Source organism: Rousettus aegyptiacus, unplaced genomic scaffold (genome assembly GCF_014176215.1).
Source record: "Rousettus aegyptiacus isolate mRouAeg1 unplaced genomic scaffold, mRouAeg1.p scaffold_m13_p_1, whole genome shotgun sequence".
Classification (NCBI taxonomy): Eukaryota; Metazoa; Chordata; class Mammalia; order Chiroptera; family Pteropodidae; genus Rousettus; species Rousettus aegyptiacus.
The window spans coordinates 109,640,794-109,662,071 of NW_023416284.1; the positions used below are offsets into that span (position 1 = coordinate 109,640,794).

General features: G+C 34.2%; 1 protein-coding gene across 6 annotated transcripts in view; it reads right to left on the bottom strand.

The window, feature by feature from the left end:
• The window catches only part of COL21A1 (collagen type XXI alpha 1 chain), a 343,061-nt gene that overhangs the window by 67,206 nt on the left and 254,577 nt on the right, over positions 1 to 21,278 (bottom strand). For 4 of the 6 annotated variants that reach the window (XM_016145688.2, XM_016145689.2, XM_016145686.2 and 1 more), the window contains 5 exons: positions 20,959 to 21,132; positions 19,802 to 19,879; positions 18,060 to 18,068; positions 17,686 to 17,769; positions 11,793 to 11,855 (listed from right to left, as the gene is read on the bottom strand). In XM_016145688.2, the coding sequence (XP_016001174.2) occupies positions 11,793 to 11,855; positions 17,686 to 17,769; positions 18,060 to 18,068; positions 19,802 to 19,879; positions 20,959 to 21,132 (408 nt within the window). Of the gene's footprint in view, positions 1 to 11,792; positions 11,856 to 17,685; positions 17,984 to 18,029; positions 18,069 to 19,801; positions 19,880 to 20,958; positions 21,133 to 21,278 lie in introns of those variants that run through there. The other 2 variants (XM_036230969.1, XM_036230926.1) reach the window with 2 other exon arrangements.

Here is a 21,278-nt window from a genome sequence, read left to right on the forward strand (position 1 = left end):
TTAATTCTCACAACCAGTCTTAAATGTAGGCTCTATGTTATCCTCATTTTAAAATGAGGAAACCAAGGCATAGAAAGTTAAGTTGCTTCTACAAAGTTACATAGATAATAAGTTGATAGAACCAGTTGTGATACCATCTATCAGAAAATGCTTCATGGAAGATCAGATCTTATGATTCTAGAATGATTAATAATTATGCAATGAAGCCCATTACACCAGATTACTTTTAAATTGTTTAAGGTTCTAGGTACTCAGAGGAAGGGAATTTTCATAAAATCCCTCAAAAGAAAGTTACCATGGGGATTAGCTATTTATCAGAATGATTGGTCATCTGCAAAGTTCACATTTAACGAATTATTTTTCTTTCACATTTTTTCAAAAGTTAAGCCAAATGCCATATCTGCTTTATTACTTTTTTCAGAAAGTTAATCTCTTATAGAAGATCAAAAGTTGCCATGCTGTCTGTCTCCTTCAAAGAAGTTAATGTAATGAATTTTTAAAGAAAGATACATCACATTTTAGGGGATTTAAGCAATGCGGAGATGTCCCAGACTGTGTTCCCAGCTCACCTCTGACTCATAATGTGACCTCAGGCAGAGTCATCAAATCCCCAAATCCTAGGAGGCAACACAGTGAAGTGGAAAGACAAGGAATTTTGAAATTGGAAAAGACTTTGGGCCTAATTTTTGCTCCTTCCTTTCTATGGGATTTTGGCTAAGTCACTATGCCTAGTTAAGCCTCAGGGTTTGTTTATTTGTTTGTTTGTTTGTTTGTTTACCATGAAACAGGATAATGCCTGCTTCACTTATGAAAAGAAACGAATAGTGTCACAGGTGAAAGTGTCTGGCAGACATTAGGAACTCAATAAATGCAAGTTTCTTTTCTTTTCTTTAGACTGAGTGCCTGTTACACAAAACCATGAGAACACTTCTGCAGAACATTACTCCGTAGCCTTAACAGCCACTGTTAGTGTAGAAGAAATGGCAGGTCCAGTCATTATCACTATGATTTTACCCTTTTTCAACATTCATACCAACGTAATCCGGAACATGTGAACAAGGACTCAGCATATTTCATATGGCTCTTCTTTTGGTTTTGTTTTTGAAAGGACTACAGTGTAGGAAGAATAAATGCTTCCCACAATACGAGAAACAAGCTATTGTTGGTCTTTTTTTCTTAACTTACAATGAGATGCAGTCTTGAAATCTTAGTTGTATAAAAAAATTAAAAATTATTATAGAATTGAGAGGAAGCATGATTAGTAACAAAATAAAACAAAACCAACACTACATCCAATCTGGGGGCTATCAGGGCAAATCACCAGGAGAAATTGGATAAAATTCAGAAAAACAAATTTTGGACTAAAAATCAGGAAAATAAAGGTTAACAGGGAGGAATATTACAGCAGAGAACAATTTCCAAGAGGAGCAAGAAATAAAACATTGGTTGACTCATAGCAGGGCACACTAAAACAAGAAAAATGCCCTGAAATAGGAAAAATGATAAGCTTTTCATATACATTACTGAGTTTTTATTTTTATAAATATATATTTCTGTGTGACTTACACACCATCTTTTACTGCTTAATATTATTCACCATTAATTTTACCATTTTGCTATTATTAGCAGGTCCAAATATCCACACCACCCCCATCTGCAAGATTTCTGACAGTACTTAAGTCTTTTCCATGTTCAGAAAAAGTTTCTTTGTAAATGAGTCATTTTATAGGAAAAAAATATTCTTGCTGCCAAATTGTAGGGTTGAAGTACACAGAATCAATTTACTTTTCTTCCATGATTCATAGTTACAATGCTCCAGGAAAGATGTATAGCTTTGAAATGGAAATTGGAAATAAAATCATCAAATGTGTGAGGGTCACAATCTCTTCTGAGCCAAATTCTAATCATACCATAAAATTGTCTGCCAATCTAAATACATGTTTTAAAAAAAAAAATGAGGAGGGGAAAGTAATTAGTTTCCTTTAAATGCTCTAAACTGAATGAGAATAAGATCCAGAGAAATTATTTGGGATATCACTCTTATTTTTAATGCAAGAATGTGATATAAAGTTTATTCTGCTACATAATTGCCTTCAAAGTTTCCAAAATCCCAACAGATGCTTAGTGTGATATAGCCAAGGTAACTAGGCAACCAAAATCAAATGTATGTCCACTGTGAATTCTTCCAGTCATTGGCAGACTTCATAGCTCTATACAACTAAATTCCAAGAATATTCATGAATCTCTATCTTTCCATGTACATAATTAATATTGGAAGTATTTTGTTTTCCACGTAACCCAACTATAAGTCAAGTAGTTTATAAGCTTCAACTGATCAAATTACTTGACTAACAGATCACATTAATGTAACATTACACCTAAGCTAAGTTCTGAGAAATAAGTGTAATGCTATGAGAGATGAAGAGTAGGCAGTGAGAGAAGTCTTTCCCCTAGCACATAAGCTCAAAGGAACACTTAAAAAAGCACAGTGCATAAAAGAATCCCATTCATTGTGCCATGCATCATTATAGGATAAGTCATATCTCTGGAGATGATAGAAGAGATGTATGTATGTATTCAAGAGTAAAATGGTAGACTGCATGCTCTGTGAACAGTTTGTGGGTTTTATAAAAGACTTTTATCTTTATCCAAGCCACTAAACCAGTGAACTCCTAAACCAGGAGGTCACACAAGCAGTCTTGAGCTTTGAAGAGTTCACTTGCAACAGTGTAGAGAATAGATTGAAGGGAGAAAGGAAAAGCATGAAGATCAGGTGAGAGGTTTCTGCAGGGAAGAGATAATGGTAGGTAGAACCTGAGTCCATTCAAGGTATAGTTAGTCTAACCTGACGATGGGTTACAGAAGGGGAGGAATTTGGAGTTGTGGAATGATGCCCAAGATGCTGGCTTGTACAAAAGGATGGCTGATGATATCACTGACTGAGGGAGGGACTCTGGAGGAAAATATGGTTCATTTGAAAGCAAAATGTAAAGTAGCACAAAATTTTTTCAATAGTTTAATGGAGTAAGATAAACGATTTATATTTGACGAGAAGCTATAGGCTTCTTTTGGGGAAAAAAAAACAGAATTGCTTCTTCAAATTAAATCAAACTACATTTACTATAAATAAAATTTGATCTAACTCTAATTCTCCCTCTGTTAGGTAAAGGTAGATGAGTGATGTATACAAAGCAACATCATCTGTTTTCCTACAATAATTTGCCTTGAGCTAAATATGTGAAAGAAAAACATTGCCTATCTTTGACAAATAATCTCTGCAAATATAGCTTGGTTCACAGAATTTAATTAAACTTAAGTAAATTGCTTCATTCCCCAAGTAAGGTGACACTTAAAGTTATACTAAGCTTAGTTCCAAAGGAGAATAAACAACTTTTTAAGGTAACATACCATTTTAATAATTCTTATTTCCCAGCAGAAATCTCTAGTAATTTTGCTTTATATTCAAAGGGAAATGACTAATAGCAAACCCCGTTTCCTCTCTTGCTGTCCTGAAATATTCTTTCCATACTACTTACTATTATCTGATATTATTTACTTATTTTTAAATTATTACTATGGATTGATTATACGTTTCTCCCCAGTGGAATGTGAGCTTAAAAATAGCAGTTTTCCTCTATTTTGTTCTTAGCTATATATCCTTAGCCTAGAAGAATGCCAGGAAAACAGTAAACACCCAACCAATATTGAGTACATGAGTGGATGAATGAAAGAATGAATAAATAAACGAACAAACATATAAATAGTTATTGAGACCAACCAGTCGGTATCATGGAGGGCTCTAGAAATAATCGTAGAAATGGCTCTGTATTCACAGAGATTACACTTGAACGAAAATACAATATAAGCATAAGTTTATTTTAAAAATCCCAAATGCTAGATGTGAAACCGAACAATTCCTTGAAGAATTTAATAAATATACAAATAACATTAGCATATATATGTCTATACACATCGCTATTGTATATACTATCTATAATACATAAAGTATAAGTAATCTATTTAAGAGACATGAGATAAACTTGGAAAGATTCATATATGAGATTTACATGACAGACGTGTTAGAGAAAAATGATTTAGCTAATCAACTTAGCTTTGTCTAGGACGCTTTATGGAACAGATAATTTTTAAATAATAATTTATTATAGAAAAGTAAAATAAATAGTTCACTTGAGGCAAATGGTTCATGTTTTAGTTTATCAGTGAGACTCTCATGAGGGTGTGTGTATGTTTTGGAAGTGGGAGACAGTGAGACAATAAATCCTTTTGTGAAGAAACTCAAACTGAGGTGAAGTGAGGGTTCAGGTAGAAAATATTCTCTCTAGAAGGATGTTTTATCCACTTCATAATTAAGCTGCCCCCTTTAATTCTCTTTTCCAAGCCAAAGAATAGTTATTTCTTTGGCTTTTATTCTAATATATTCCATTTTTAAAGTCTGTAATCTTCATGGCACTCAGCTCTAAATTTCTCACAGCTCTTACACTGTTAAGTACACAGTTGGCACCATATTCAACTAAAAGTCTGAAAAGAGGAAAGCATTAAAAAAAAGCCTGTGTCATGCACAGGTCCTATTGTTCTACTACTGATTATTTATCCCCTGCAAAGTTTACTCTGCAAGCCTCAGTGCTAGTTTCCCCCATTCTCTTTCCTCTTATTGTCTACCATCATGCTTGAGTATTTTAAAACAGTATCTTTTGTTTGGAGTAAACCTGAAGTTCAGTAAATCCTTCCCCCCACCCCCCCGCCCAGGCTGTCTTTGGAGTTCTTGCTCTCCCAGTTACTCTCTTCTAAGTGAAATCCAGATCCTATATATTCCTATAGTGTAGTATACTCTACCAAATCCAAAACCAGGACTGTCATCTTTCTTAATATAGACATTATTTATTTACTAACAATGCCAAAAATTGCAACAGCCTTTTGCACAGCTTCATCACATATGTTGATCCCTTTTCACCAAAGTTAAATTTAAATAACATCTCCCAGACATATGAGTCATATGTTCATTCCAGTTAAATTTTACTATGTAAGAATAGCCATTTTCCAAGTTTCTCAAATCTTTGAGGATTTTCATGTCACCCCAAACACCAAAATAAATTCCAAAAATAATATAAAAAATTGTAAGTTCTCAAAAATTATAATAAAGTAAATATATATAAAGTATCTAATGCTCAAAAAAAAAAAAAACCCCACTAGAAGAAATAACAAGAGGAAATACTTAATCATGGGAAAATTTATTTTTATGAAAATTAAAAATAAAATTATAAACCAAATAAATAAAATATCTATAATATGTATCTCAGAGAATGAATTCTCTTTGTGTATCAGAAACTCTTATTAATTGACATGCAACATGCCATCACCACTACAGAAAATGAGTAAAGGACAAGAAAGGACACTTCACACAAGAAATCACCCTGTATGTCAAACTTCTATATTCAACTACCCACTTAAAATTTCTATTAGAATGTCTAACACAAAAAGTTAATATATCCAAAATCAAACTCCTGATTTTCCTTGCCCAATTTTCTCTATCCCGTCCTTCTACATCTCATTGGAGTCATCTTTGGCTTCTCTCCCTTAAGTTTACATCCAATACATCAGCAAATCCTGTCAGCTTTAACTTCAACATATCACCTCACTACTGCCATCTTGATGCTAGTCGCCACGATCTTGCCTCACCTTAAAATCTATTCTCAACACAGAAGTCAGAGTTATTTTTTTTAAAAAATAACTTACATCACATCAGACCCTCTAGTGGCTCCTGAATTTATTCCAACTAAAAGCCAAAACCATCAAAATGGCCTAAAGAACTCGACTTCATCTCTTCTCCTTTTTCTCTCCTACCTAAACCAGTGCATCTCCTACTAATTTGCTCCTACTCCTTTCTTTATTTGTGGTTTGATAAACTCATGCAACTCTGAAATTCTCCATCTATGCTGACTACCAGTTCTTTAAGGTTTAATCCTCCATAGTGGGCTGGCTCCTATCTGAAATTTCCAGACCATTCCAAGATACGCTGCAGGGGGTGGAGACAAAGGAAGGCGCTGCATCCCTTAGTGGGACTCTCTGATCAATACACTTTTAAGTCTGACAGTAGTTGAATGCTGTCAATCTTCCTGAGTCACTGCTTAAGGGCAATGATATGAAAAATCATCTCCGGAATTCTATAGCTTAGTCTAGCTCTGTTTTGCATAAAAGCTGATGGCCTTCATGGAATCTTAGAAAATCAGTATTGGAGAGAACTTGGGCCTCATCTGGCATCATTTTCTCATTTTCCAGATTAAGAAACTAAGGGCCTTGGAAGCAAAGAAACTTTTAAGAGAAAAGCAGAAGGCGAAACAGCCCCAGATTTGTCCAATAACCTATCTAAAGCTTGGGTTTCGGTAAGTACCTTACTTTATGAATAGTAATTAATAACAATAGAAAATGGACAGAGATGAGTACTATAAAAATCTAAACTTCCACAAAATCATAAAATAGTTCTAGTATGTTCTCACATATGACCTTCTTTTAAAAGTCAATTTCATATCGGTACAATGGCTTTAATAGTTTACTACTCTGAATTACCTAGCCAGACATATAAATATTTTCCCTGCCTCTCTTTTTATAATGATAAAATAGTAAAATGCTCAGACACTGTTCTGATAGAAGTTATTTAACTGATGGAGAAATGAGAAAGCAGTGGAAGGATCTGAAAATAGCTCTCTAATTTTGGTTGAAGGCATTTTCCTTATGAAAATTAGTATTTCTCCGGAGTAGAATAATTTCCTATTTAAAGCTTCGGTTGACTTGGCCTGGTTATAATGAGAAAGAGGCTCAAATTGCTTATGGGGGGGAGGGGGTGTTAAACAGAACTAAATCCAAACAAAGCAGGATTCCCTTCAAATTGTTCCATCCAAGTTTCCTTGGTCCAGATGGCTTCAATCGCCAGCCAGAGGCTCCACCCACACCTTCCCACCCCTGCTGTATGCTGGCCCTGGACACACTTTAATGACCCTCAGCTGTTCTGGCTCCCAGGCTCACTTTCTCTTCCTGCCTGGCCACCCAATCTCATATCTCCTGCAGAGAGAAAGAAACAGTAGGAAAGGTTTTTAAGAAAAAAGTCATACCTTTGAATAAATAGAATTTGGATTAAGTATCAGTTTTCTATTGCTATTGTACCAAATTACCCCCAAAACAGTAGCTTTAAACAACACAGACTTACATTTCTGTAGGACAGAAATCCAAAATGCATCTTAGGGAGCTAAACTCATGGTGCCGGGGCAGGCGGGGGGAGGGCAGGGCAGAGGCCTGGGGGGCTGCATTCCTTCTAGAGATTCTAGGAGAGAATCCGTTCCTTCCCTTTTCCAGCTTCTAGAAGCTACCTCATGCTGATTGCTGCTTCCATTACCACATCTCCTTTTCTGATACTCCTACTTCCCACTTATAAGAACCCTTGTGATTACACTGGGCCACTCACATAAGCCAGGATAATTCCTGCATCTCAAGATCCTTAATTTAATCATATGTGCAAAGTCCCTTTCACCATGTAAGGTAACATATACTCAGGTCTTTTAAGATTAGGATGTTAACATTATCCTGTCTGCTACAGTTGGTTTGTTCTTTAACATCAGACATCATCTAATATCAACTAACATCTATTATCTAACATTTAGTATCAAATGCTACATGGCTCTATCTACATATAAAATCATTTGCACATACACAAAAACACATATTTACATGTACTGAATGAGATGAAACAATAAGTCTATTATAGCTTAAATAAGATTATTGTATCAGGCTAATTGCAACAAGTTTCTATTCATGGCAAGATATTAAGAAAGGGAAAAAATGAAGCAAACTAGAGCTGATAACCTCCAAATTGCTCAGTTTTGCCACTGAAAGAAACAAAAGCCTGCATCATTTAGCAGTGTTGTTAGGGGGGTTCTGTGTTATCATGAGGTGCCAGCAGATGAACTTCAGCTTGTGAAGTGTATCTGCTTTGGAGTTGAGACAGCAGCGCAGCTGAGAATAACAGAAAGAATACGTCCCAGGGAAGAGGTCCCCAGGCAAAAGGGGCTCACATTTATAAAACTCATCTTACCCAGTTGTGATCAGCTCACAACTCGCACCGGACCTGAGGCAGTATCTTAGGTGGGATTAGGAGTTGCAGAGGGGGAATGCGACAAGTTCACATGACACTTTAAGTAAGAAAGAGATAAGTTATAAGAGAAACTAAAAAGCAAATCTTGGCAGGTGACAGGAGTTAAAGACAAAGACAAAAAAGGAGATGTTAGGTTTGGAATCTATTCATTTCATTCAATTCAAATAGAAGCAGTCTGATGGTAAAGTTCTCATCCTATTTACTGTAAATACACTACCAGCTATTTCTATACTTAAAGGTTTGGCCCTCTATCCCATATAAAGGTTTAACTGCCCATACTCTTATCCAGGCTAAATGCTCCTCTTGCTTGTGGAACCAATGGTCTCCCACCTACTTAAGAATATTCTTCCTGCAAATATCCCCAAATTTCCAAATAATCAATTTTACCCTTTCTGTCTTATTTTATTCATCAGGATTCTTGTGATTACACTGGGCTAATCGCACAAGCCAGGATAATTCCTGCATCTCGAAATCCTTAATTTAATCAAAGTTACTTTTGCCATGTAAGGTAAAATACATTCAGGTCTTTTAAGATTAGGACATTAATTAATTATCCTAATTATCCTATACTTATCCATTATAACATTATAGAAAATGCTATAACATCTCCCATCTTTTTAAAACCCTTTTAGGCCTCATCTTTCTCTATCACTCCATTTTTCTGCTCCTTATTATATCCCTTAGAAGCATTTATATTCACTGTCACCATTTTAACTTCTACTCTTCTCTTGAACCCATTTCAATCTAGCTTTTGTACCCAACTTTCCTGAAACCCTATTTATCAAGGTGCTCAATTACTTCCACATAGTAAATCCATTGGTCTAGGCACAGATCTCATTTTTCTCAACCTCTTAGCAATAATGACACAACTGATCATGCTTCTTAAAATGCTTTGGCACTTGGCTTCTGGGATGCCACACTTTCCTGGTTTTCCTCCTACTTCACCAATTCTTTCTGAGTTTCCTCAGCTGTATCTTTCCCTTTCTTCTCTGTAAGAGAGGCTTAAGTTCAGTGCACTGCCACTTTCTCTTCTCCAGCCATTTGTACTTACTCCCTAAAAGATCTCATATAATTAATAAAGAGTGTCACCCACATAATTAACCTTCTTGGTGGTTTTAGATACATATACATGCTAAAGAGTCCCAACTGTATATTTTCATTCTTAAACATATCCCTGAACTCAAGATTCTTTTCTCTAATATTCTAGGAGACACCTTCGGCATATCCAAAAATGCATTCTCAATTTCCTCCATAAATCCAACATCTCCCCCAGGGTCACCCAGCTTAGTGAACAGCACCACAATTCACCCAGTTGTTCAAACTAAGATCCTCTAAGTCTTCCTGGACTCTTTTTTTCATGCCTCACATCGAATTTAACAGAAGTACTGGTCAGCTTTACATTAAAAAATAATCCAGAATCTGATCACTTCTCTTCCCTTCTATCACATCGCTCTAGTCCAAGCCATTCTTACTTCTCACTTAGAATCTTGAAATAACCTACTATTTGGTCTCCAGATTCCACTTTCATCCCATATAATCTACTCTCCACATAATACTCATAATTATCTTTCTAAAAAGTAAGGCAGATCCAGTCACTTTCCTTTTCAAAATTTCCAAGGAGATTGCCATCACATTTAGAATGAATCCCGCTAGGTCATTTGAGCATCACTGCCCCAGTCACCTAGCAGCTCCCTAGCTCTCTGCAGCCCTGTTGGCCACCATTTTGTTACCTCTTCGGAATCCCTTAAAAATCTCTCTCTAGAGAGCATCACCCATATAATTAATCTCCTTCCTAACCACAACTGGTATAAATAACCCCATAACATCACTACTCTTCAAAAATTGGCTTTTTCTTTTTGTATTAAATTTGTCAGCAAACCTCTCTTAGGGACACAATAAGCTCCTCTTCTATCCTAATGGGGTATTGATGGTTTAACATTAGACCTGTAGTTCTTTAATTGCTTAAACATTATTGGCTCATAATACAAATCTTCCTATCCTTTATAGCAAGAGTTACTGTCTCATGATAAAGAAACTCTCTTAGGAGATACTTTTAGTAGTGACAACTATTTAATGTTCAATAGCTAATTCCTAATGTTTATTTACTATACTAAACATTCTGAGAGTAACTTACCTATAAATATTTGCCTAAAATACTTTAAAGTAGATTTGCTTTACATTTCTTTAATACATAAATGTTCTTAAAGTTCTCTTGAATCTTAGAGGATATTTTTGGAAGATTATAAGTACAACAGTGCATATATTCTTAGGAAAAATAATATCTCTTTCAAAAGGTTTTTAAGTTGTGTGAAAGAATTTTAATCTAAATGGAACCAAAGGATATAAAATGGAAAATCTCATGCACATGCTCTCAGAAAAGAAAAAAAAAAAAACTTAAAGGATTGAGAAACTAAGTTCCCATAAACAACTAATTGACAGAAAACTGATAATGGTGGAACTTTCTGAAATGATAAGAAATTGGTCGGGGGTTGCCTCACATCAACCTTGGTAAGTTTTGCTTATGGTTTCCAGAGACATGAACAAGAAATGGACTGAACTGAGCTTTGTTTGTATAACTAGACTGGTGTTGTCTGCTCTGGGGAATTCTCAAAGCTGACTCAAAACTGTCACCCTCGGGAAAAAAAAAACAAAAACAAAAAAACAGACTCCAACTGAACTTTCTCCTCTCTACATTCCTTCTCTACAAATACAACTGACACTAAACCCTCAATGGGCTCATCTATAACTTGGTACATTTTGCATGTTCTGAAATGCAATTTCTCTGCTATTCCCAAATAAACTCATCTTTTTGACAGTTTTAAGCTTGACAAAGTTTATCTCTTTGTTAGGTCAACACCTGAAAACTTCCACAGGTGTGAAGGGAAAAATATAAAAGGATATCTAAAATAGCTCTTCATTGATACTAAGAATTCATTAGACAAGTTTTTAAATGTAGCAAAGATGTATGCAATTTTGAAGTAAAATACCTAAAAGGTGACTAGGATGCTGACTCTATTGACAAAGGCATGCTTAATGTTCCTCTCAGCTTGACTAAACTTTAGACAGGCTTCTTCCTGACTATAGGACCCTGACCTCCCTTTCCTTAGATCCTTTACTTTAGAAAATTTGTAAATTCTTTCTCTGCCCTTTTGAGTTGTAAACTTAAAAAAAAAAAAAAAAAAAAAAAAGCTTCTAACTTTACAACTAGGAAGGCATGTCTTTCTCAAGGACCTGGAAACCATCCTTTTGAAATGTGGTGATCAAGGAAGTTAAGCACACAGATCTCCCAGTCTCCATGGTAGGGTAGTACCCTAACTTTGATGGGTGTCAATCAAAAACACAAATGGCCTAATCACAGAGGAAAACATTTGCCAGACTCAGAATAATTCAATTTGCTCCATCCCGTTGATCAACCTCCCTCCTAAAGTCCTCCAGTACTTTCCCACTAGCTCAGGCCAGCACTTAAAAACCTTCCTCCCTTTGTTTCAGCTGAGTAAAATTCAGTCTCTCTCCCCTATTGCAATAGTCTTGAATAAAGTCTTCCTTGCCTGTTTAACTTTTCCCAGTGTGATTTTAACTTTGACACTATAGTCCCAGTACTGGAGATGACTAAGCTTTCAGTACTCACAGGCTTACCATCTTGACCAGGCTGTCCAGGGTAGCCTGGGTTCCCAGGCTGTCCAGGGTCACCCTAGAGAGAAAAAACCACTTTTCAGTACAAAACCAACCACATTGGTGTAGTCAGAACCCATCAAGGTTCAAAACCAATTGCATTATTTGCAGCTTTTTTATATTAAAAAACAAACAAACAGAAGTCCTAAAGTAGGGTTAGAAAAATGATGCCATACTTTAAATGTCCACTTTAAAAAATAATGTCATTTTATTATGTAAAATTTTCAATGATTTATTTCTGTGAGCACGCTATGTATAATAGGTAAAGTCCATTTTGCTGATGTAAAATGTCAAGATTATAGCAGGATACATTTTTAGAGTTCTGGAAAAACCGTGAAGTGTCATAGTAACTAAAGTTTCAATGATAGCAATATTTCACTCATAAGTCTACAGACTTAATTCTAGTCAACCTTTTTTTTTTCCTTTTTGCTTCTCAATTTTGTGCTTGAATATACATAAATCAAATTCTTAGGAGAAAAGCAGACACATCTGTCTCCATATTACTCGGGTGGCTTACATCACATTTTTTTGTTTTTTACTCTAAACATTATTCCCATCGTATGGCAACCAATCTCAACTCAGAAATTCTTCACTATTTTCGTCAAGAAATCATTCGCAGAGAACTCCAGTCATTTATATGTTACCTAAATACCAATGCTAAGGTTACTTTCACAGAGTCAAATTTTCTGGTCCGAAATATTCTTTGAGCTACTGACTAGGAAGATTTGTTCCTGAAACTTACCAGGAAAAATGGAAAGAACTAGGTGAACTCTATTAAGGAGCCAATGAAGAAAGGAGAGGCTTTTCACTTAGGAGATGCCCAAGAGGCTTAACATAAGGAAGAGCTGAGAAAAGGAAGAAAAATAACACTGAAACATTTAACAAAGAGAGATAATTTATAATTCATTGGCTCCTTAATAGAGAATCCATCTTAATCTCTAGCCTCCTTGCCATCCTTCCTTTTCCATGTTCAGATTGCTTTTAAACAAATTTCACCTTTCTTTTTCTTCTGGGAAGATTTTCTTCCTTTTCCATGTAAGAGCCATATGACAAAATTTTATATCACTGCACCTCCCTCATTACTCCATCTTCTCTTGATGTCTTTTTCTATTGAAATGCTATGGCAACTCCTATATCACTGATCACTTAATCAAAACTAGAGTTTTCTTCAAGTTTTCCCTTGATGAGTCTTCACTTGTCATTCGAAAACATGGTGTATATTTTCTACTTCTTTAACAATGCTGTATATCGATGAGATTCAATAACTATTTGCTGATTGACGTATTTCAAATCAATGAAATCTCCTGTTAACGACCCCTTCACCTGCAGAATATTAATTATAAGCAAAATCTAGGACATCAAAAGGATCTGAGAGGGTATAACCTCTAGTATGATAAAGCCAAAATAAAACTTCAGCACAAGAAACAGGATTTGTGTTTTTATGTTGTATAAACATACAAAACATAATTAACAATAACATTTTAAATTAATCAAAATCAAGATCCAAGGGGAAAAAAAAGTCACCCACAAGATAAATCCAAGGTGACTTCATGAGGACCACAACACTGGTCAACAGCCCCATGAGGGAAAATTAACTTTTTTGTGGGTTTTACTATTGCTGGTACATTTTAGTGGTTATTTTGACTACTACACTACTGATTTGTTTTCAAAACTAAGGTAGGTTTGGTATTGTTTCCATAAAATTGTAATAACAGAGTAAAACCCTAACTGATTTGGAGAGTAGGCCAATTAGGATAAAAATTCAATTTTATTACTGTAATAAAAGCTGACTCAACTTTTCTTGTTTATTATATGCTAGACACCGCTTTAGGGGATTTACATATGACATATTATTTAATCTTCGTAATAATCCCACAAAGCAGGTAATTTTATTAGTCTCATTATATATGTAGAAAAAATAAGCCCCATGAAGGTTAGGTAACTTGCTCAAGGTTGCACAGCAGTAGTGAAGACGGGACTAGTACTCAGCCAGTTCAGCTCCAGAGTCCATGTTCCTAAACACTGTTACCCCTGCTCATTAAAATGCATACACTAATCAGAACCAGACCTGGGGCCTGCTAGCATATTTAACATGGAAAAAAATTCCAAATACATTAAATTAGACATACCACTTATTATTGTACAGCTGTGACTAAATTCCCAATCCACTTTCTTCTAATTTAGTTGAAATATTTGTACATTTTAAATTTTAAAAAATATCTATTCAGCTGAAAAGCAATACTTAACTTATGTTGAATTGAATTTGTGCCACAGGATTTTTGAGCTGTTGACAGGAATGGAAATGTCATGGACTAAGTTAAAATATCTCTGAATATGGCTTCTCAAGTAGTGTAAATATGAATAATTAATGTAAAATACAGCTGTGCTTGCAAAAGCAATCTAATATTTAAAGTTGGTTGACTATAAAAGTGTGTTTGGAACTCTTCATGCAAGACTAAATACCATTTTATCAAGCCCTCTCCTCAAAATCCTTGTGCCTTCATGCTACTCAAGGCCTCCACAGGAGTATCTGACTTATTGTAGTCCCCAAAAGTAACCTCTTTCCTCCCTCAAAACTCAAACAGCCACTCTTTTAGTCTAGAAAGAACCTACTTGGTCTGGTGAAATTAACATAAAAATGTAAATGCCGAGTAGCCCCCAAATTTTTCCAAAGGCTTTTTGTAATTTAGATGGGGGAGACTTTGAGAGTCCAAATGAATCTCTAAGTGGTAGATTATTAGGGTGAAACAAAGGGCATCAACAGGGAAATAACTGTAGAGAGAATGGTATTTCAGAGCACAGAATTTAGTAAGGAGTTGTTCCTTCCTAAAAATAAAAGAAATGCTTTCTTTTTACTTCTGAAGTAATAGATCTAACATTTAAATTTAAATCAAATATCGGGAATTTCCCCCCACAAATGTTCCTGTGGCTACTAAAGTGGGGGAAGAAGCTCTCATTTGTATGTCTTTATAAAACTGCAAGCAACAAATGAACAAGACAGAGACTCACAGACACAGACAAGTTTAGTGTTTACCAAAGGGAAAGTGGGGGAGGCAGAGAAGTAGGTAAGGAAAAGAGGGTCAAATACATGGTGACAAAAGAAAATTTGACTTTGAGTGGTGAACACATAATATAATATATAGATGATGTATTATGCCATAGTATACTTGAAACCTATATAATTTTATTAACCAATGCCACCTCAATCAATTTAATTTAAAAAGAAAGTTGCTTATAAATTGGAGATTGCTTGCATCTTTCATATAGAACAAAGGCATTCTTATAGGTTAATAGGGAGGGGGATTTCATAATGATTTCATAATTCGTTAAAAAAAAAAGACAATTATTGCCATTAATCACTGTGCTGGACACTAGAATTCCAAAAAGAATTTAGTTTGTATTAACCTTCATTGTAAAGTGCCTGCATATAAAAAGTATTCCAGTAGACTGATTCATTTAGTCACTTCCTATGTTGGGCTTTAGGGATACAAAATGAATAATCTATTCTTCAAAGCGCTCACAATCCAGCAATGTATGTTTTTCTTTGCTTATTGAAGAGTATAATGCTGTGATAAGTCTAAGTGTGTGACACTATCGTTAATTTGACCCAGTTTTTCAATAAGGTTGTTGTATTCGGGGTTGTCATAGTTAGAGAACTTTTAATAGGTGAGTTTATGTTAGACTAAGCACTTACCTACCTATCTATACAAGAAATTCTCCACTGTTTCAGTTTCATGACTCGACTCTCAACTCCTAGAACTCTATTTCTTGCTAATAAAAAGGATAGATTTGTTTGCACAAGTCAATCTGTTTGATGGACATCTGTAAAACTTCCCAGAGAGCATCTAACAAAATGGCCAATAAGTCTCACTTGGATCTATAGTAAAATTGCTTCATCTGCTATAGTTCCAGTTCTGCTGACATAATTAAAACCCCATCAACTTTCCAAGCCAAGGAAGTGCAACTCGGAATGTTGCTAGGGATTCTGTTTTCCACATACAGGTCCCTGATGTGGGTAAGGCACCACCTCCAGGGGAAAGAGCCCTAAGAGGATGGAAGAGTGTGTGTGTTCTTTTCCTCCTGCCAGATTTTCTGAAGAAAATGGAAAGCAGATCAAGAAGGCACGCCAAGTTGAAGATTGGTGGAAAACTGCATTTTCATTTAAAGTAGTGGGTGGCAATGGGGTTACATTATGACTAAGAAAAGAGAATGAAAATGAAGAACACATGAAACTTGGAAATATTGGAAATCAGATAAGATAAAGCATGTGCTGAAAAATTTGTTGTGGAAACATGTGAATAAAAATTGGTACCACTGCAATATGCCTAATAGACCACTAATGAAGAATCAGAAAACATCAGAAGCATCTGATGCTTCCTCAAAACTAGACAGGCCGTTAGAAACCCTGGGGGTGGCCTGAACCTCATTGACAGAAAAGCACTTGACTTTGAGGAGTCAAGCATCAAGGAACTCTGATTTCCACATTACATCTCTTTCAGATCAAATCATTTTTATGTATAATGTTCCAATATTATAAGCTATATAAATATGCTTTAGAAAAAGAAATCTGCTGATAGGTCACACAAAGCTGTTTTATAAGGTATATTTTCCCTGGAGCATCTATCTTATAGGTATTTCTCATTTATGTCGAGGTACCCTAAATAACATGCAGTTACTTTAATTAAAGAACACTTAGATTAACATTCCTAAATGCAATCTAAAAACAGTTTACAACAAACAGTAAATTAATTATAATGTAATGAAGTCAAATTCCAAGCCAAATAGACTTACTTTGAATGAAATAATGAATGTATGCTTTTATTACTTAAATTTCATTTCTTTCTATATTTTAACAGCTAGGTTTGAAGGATGTCATGAACTATTACATGAAATTGGATAGGAAACACATGTACAAAAGATAGGAAGAATTAAATTAGATTTGCAGTTCAAAAGCTAAAATTTTTCAATCATGGTGATTGAAACACCAAGAAAATTACAATTAAATAAAAATTATAATTCAGATTTAACAAAAATTATTATGATAACATCAAGTAATAGATCATCAATATGCAAAACACTTTTTTTTTGGCTCAGGAGTCATACTTGCTTTCAGGTTAGACATGATTTTTATTAGATGATTTTAAAAATAATATTAAATGAATAAGTTTTATCTAGAGTGAACAAACTAACTTTTCAATAGTGATTCCACAATAAGTATCAACTTACTTAAAAACTTATTTATATTTAATAGCATAGGAACATATTTGAAATATTGTTATTAAAAAAACTGGTTATAAAATAGTATCCACATCATGGCTCCAATCAGTCCCCCAAAGTAATTATTGCATAATTAAATGAAGTAAATAAATATATCTCTATTTTTAGAATTAGATATCCAACACATTAAAATTAATTTTTAAAATTTTACTTCATTTTTCTATCTGAAAATTGTTTTGATAAATTGATTTAGACATTTAAGAATTAAAACATATCTTATAAGTACCCTTTCTTCATTTTTAACCCAGCTATAAGGATCATTCTTGGGATCCAACACCAGTGTTTGAGGTGGAAAACAGACAGACAAACAAAAAAAACTAATAATGCTCCCTCACCTAACTGTGGGCTAGGGGTATCAGTTTTAGGTTTAAGGGAAATACAGATTAGAATACAGTTGGTTGGTTGGTTGATTGATTGATTGATTGATTTTTTGTCAACACTCAAATTTTAAACTGTTCTAAGGTATTAGATAGAAATTTCAAAACAGGGTCAAATATGATTAGAAATTTGGTGTGTTTGCTCAGCTCTTATTTGTGTGTTTTAACAAAGGTAGCATGTTAGGTATCACTTACTTTGGGGCCTTGTAGTCCCGGTTTTCCTGGAGGACAAACACAGGGAGCTGGAGTTGCACCTATATCGCTGGGACCATTGAGGCACTAAAAAAACAAAAATGGAAATAAATAACAAACATGCAAAGATGTATATATACATATGTGTACTTATGTACATGTCTTTTTGGCTGTGTGATATGATAAAGATAATTCATATTTATTTTTCAATTTTATTTAGCCTAATTCTCATCACAAAAAGCCATATATACTACATAGACTCAAACTATGTAAAAATGGGTTATATTCAACTAATATACTTACAGTAGATGGAAGGAAGCTAAAGAGTTCCACAATGCAAGCATTACCTTAAGGGAAATAAGAGTATCCAGGCCTACCTCACCATTCTGCAAGAAAAAAACAAAAAACAAACAAACAAAAAAATGTGTCTTAAAACATATTTTTAATTAAATGTCTAAATTATCTAAGTTACAGATATTTCATTGTCCACGTTAGAGATACCTGAAGTACCAAAACCAGCAAGAGATAAAACATTTGCTTGCAACTAGCTGAAAAACTTACGTATAAATAACATATCATTACTACATTTATAGTAGGATAAAGGAAGAAAATTAACATTGAAGAAGAGTAGAAGAAGAAAATTTAAACACCAAAGCTGCTGATATACTGGCCTTGTAGAAAAAAAAAAAATACCTCAAGGTGGGATTTATATGCTCTCTTGAACTTTCTGGAAATCATTTAATAAGCAAAGAAAAATGCCAAAATATATCTAACCAAGTCATAAAATACATACACTAAATATCATGTACTTAAGAAGAGCTTCTTCCTAAACCATCTATTTCTTACTGAATAACACACAATTTTAGATAAGTTAATTATTTTTCCAAACAATAAATGAGATCAGAAAATGAGAGGTGGGAATGAAGGTACAAAAGGCAAACAAGCCACACGTAGTCACAGATGACAGTAAGGAATAAGACACAAACAAAAAAGCAGATGTGAGAATTCAAAATCTGCCATGTAATGCTTTGCCTTTCCTATATGAAAAGGTATTGTTAATAATTATAATGCCAAGGCAAATATCAATAAATAAAATATGTACAATGGATTCTTAAAATGTAATAACTTATTAATACTTTCAAGAGATTTATATTCCAAGGTATAAATATCTAAAATAAGATGTATACTGTTTAAACAATTACCTACCAGAATACCCAAAATGAATCATTTTAAGAATTTCCATCTCTGAGTTTATCATAGAGCCTTTAAATGTGTTGCTCTATGTCCTCAAGTCTATTTGGAACATGTACATTCATAAGTTATTCAGTTTGATAGGAAAAAAGGAGATTATGACGGCATGACTATACAAACTAAAAGAACCCTGTAAGGCCCAAATATCTCTGGGAATTCACACTGTCAAAAAGTTTAAAATAGTCTACCTTAATTGCATTACCCACAATACTGTATGTATATCATTTTGTGTCTGCAGAAAAGAAATTGTATACATGTGCACACACATATTTAATCAGACTCTGTAACATTTTAGCTTATAATCTTCTCCTTCTTAACACATTAATGAAAATAGCTAATGTTCCTCATAGAAATGTTCCTCATATCCTAGAAATACAAGAAAATCTTACTTAGATAATAACAACAACAAAAAACTACATTCATTGCAGTTTGAAAAAACATGCTAGTGAAAAAGAAAATACATCATTTCCTATTCTTCGGAATTGGGCTGTGTAATATAGTTAATTATATATTTAATTAATTATAGAAATGTATTTTACACATCAGATATTCGGACAAAGAATGTTACATTTTTCTAGAGTAAGTCCAGTACTGTTTCACTTGACTACTAGAACAATCACATCCAAAAATAATGTGGGAAAAAGTTTCTTGTGGTGTTTCATTCATTCGCACCGCACAGTGAAACAGAATAATTTTATTTCAATTATGACTCCAAGGTTTTAATCAACATAACTTTATCTGTACTGATAATTCAAAAAATCAAATTAACTCTATATATTAAATTAAGGCTCATATATTATCTGCTTTTTATTTACTGCTTTGAAAATACTGAAGCAACACTTGGGGAAAAATAATCCGCCCTACTTACAAATCCAGGAATTTCACATGCTGTCTCCCGATTGTTCTGTTCTGGATCACAGTAGATTCTTAACTTTTGGACATCAAACTAGAAATATAAACTCAATCAAGTCAAAGTTGAGGATGAGATAACAGTTTTATAAGAGCAACTCAGATACACAGAAACAGCCATTGTAGTCGGCAGTCATGTAAGGTTTAAACCACAGCACTTATCTAAAACAATATTAATACAAAATTTGAATACCTAACATACATATTAAAGATGTAATGCAACATAACTCCTAAGGAAAACTCTAGCTCCAAAAACAAATCTATTTTTCTTCAGGAATTCAATGGAGCTTTTTAGTATCCCTGAATTAAAAACTACTATAAAGAGCACATCCTAGGACACTCAAAAAGCTTTCCCAGGCTACGGTGTTTATCCTAAATCTCTACAACATTCTTGATTGCACAGGGTGGCTCAAGAATCCATCTTTAGTTTCAGAGATTTAAGTGGTGGCATGGAATGTTGTGTGACGAGTAGGCCTAGCAGCTGTTACTGTTTAAATACTTACTACAATTTGACATGTAATGTTAATATATAGAGACCATGTGTGTAATTATACATGTGAATGTCAGAATTTTCTCTTAATGATAACACAGTGGGAAAGAGATATCTTTCAAATAAAGAAATTCCCAAGAAATGGCTTTTATATACATGCATCCTGACCCACACATAGACATCCCAGTTTAAAGTGATATCAGAAAAGTTATAGTTTTGTTCCTGAAGAACCCTGACATGCATTGTATTGCTTATAACTCTAATTGTATCTAATTGTATCACTTATAACTCTAACCATATTCCCTTTTCCTAATTCATTATTAATCTATGCCTCTCCTGGGAAATATGAAATTAATGTTTCATAAGAATGTAGAATTCTATCCTGAACATTCTAGCCTGAACAGGGAAACATTTTTCTAAGTATTCCTACAAAATAAAGTCTAATTTTGCATTTTCATACTTAATAAGAACACATGGTTTCACTAAGAACTGACCATAGTTTGATCAAATACCTTAAAGGAATTCACAATTCCGTGGCAAAGTTAAATGTGATAAATACTATCATAAAGGACAGTAAAAGAAGCTGCATTTTATACAAAGCAAAAATCAAATCATTATTTATCCACCTGAACATTTTCTTCTTTCCCAGAGTATTTTCCAATTTGGGTCTGCCCACTGATGAAGATCCCTAAAACTGGATGTAAGGGCTTGCTTTCAATTTGTTGATCATCAATATATAGAGTTACATCTTGTTCTGTTACTAAGAGACGAATCTGATGCCAGTCTTCATCAAATAATGTCTATAGGAAGAAAGTACGGAAGATTAATAAGTAAAATTCCTAACAATCTTTTTCTTTGTCCTCATTCCTTTGTACCATCCATAAATCCCCACCACACAAATCACCTGTATTAAGTACAAACTCACCCAAGCTGGGCCTTAAATGCC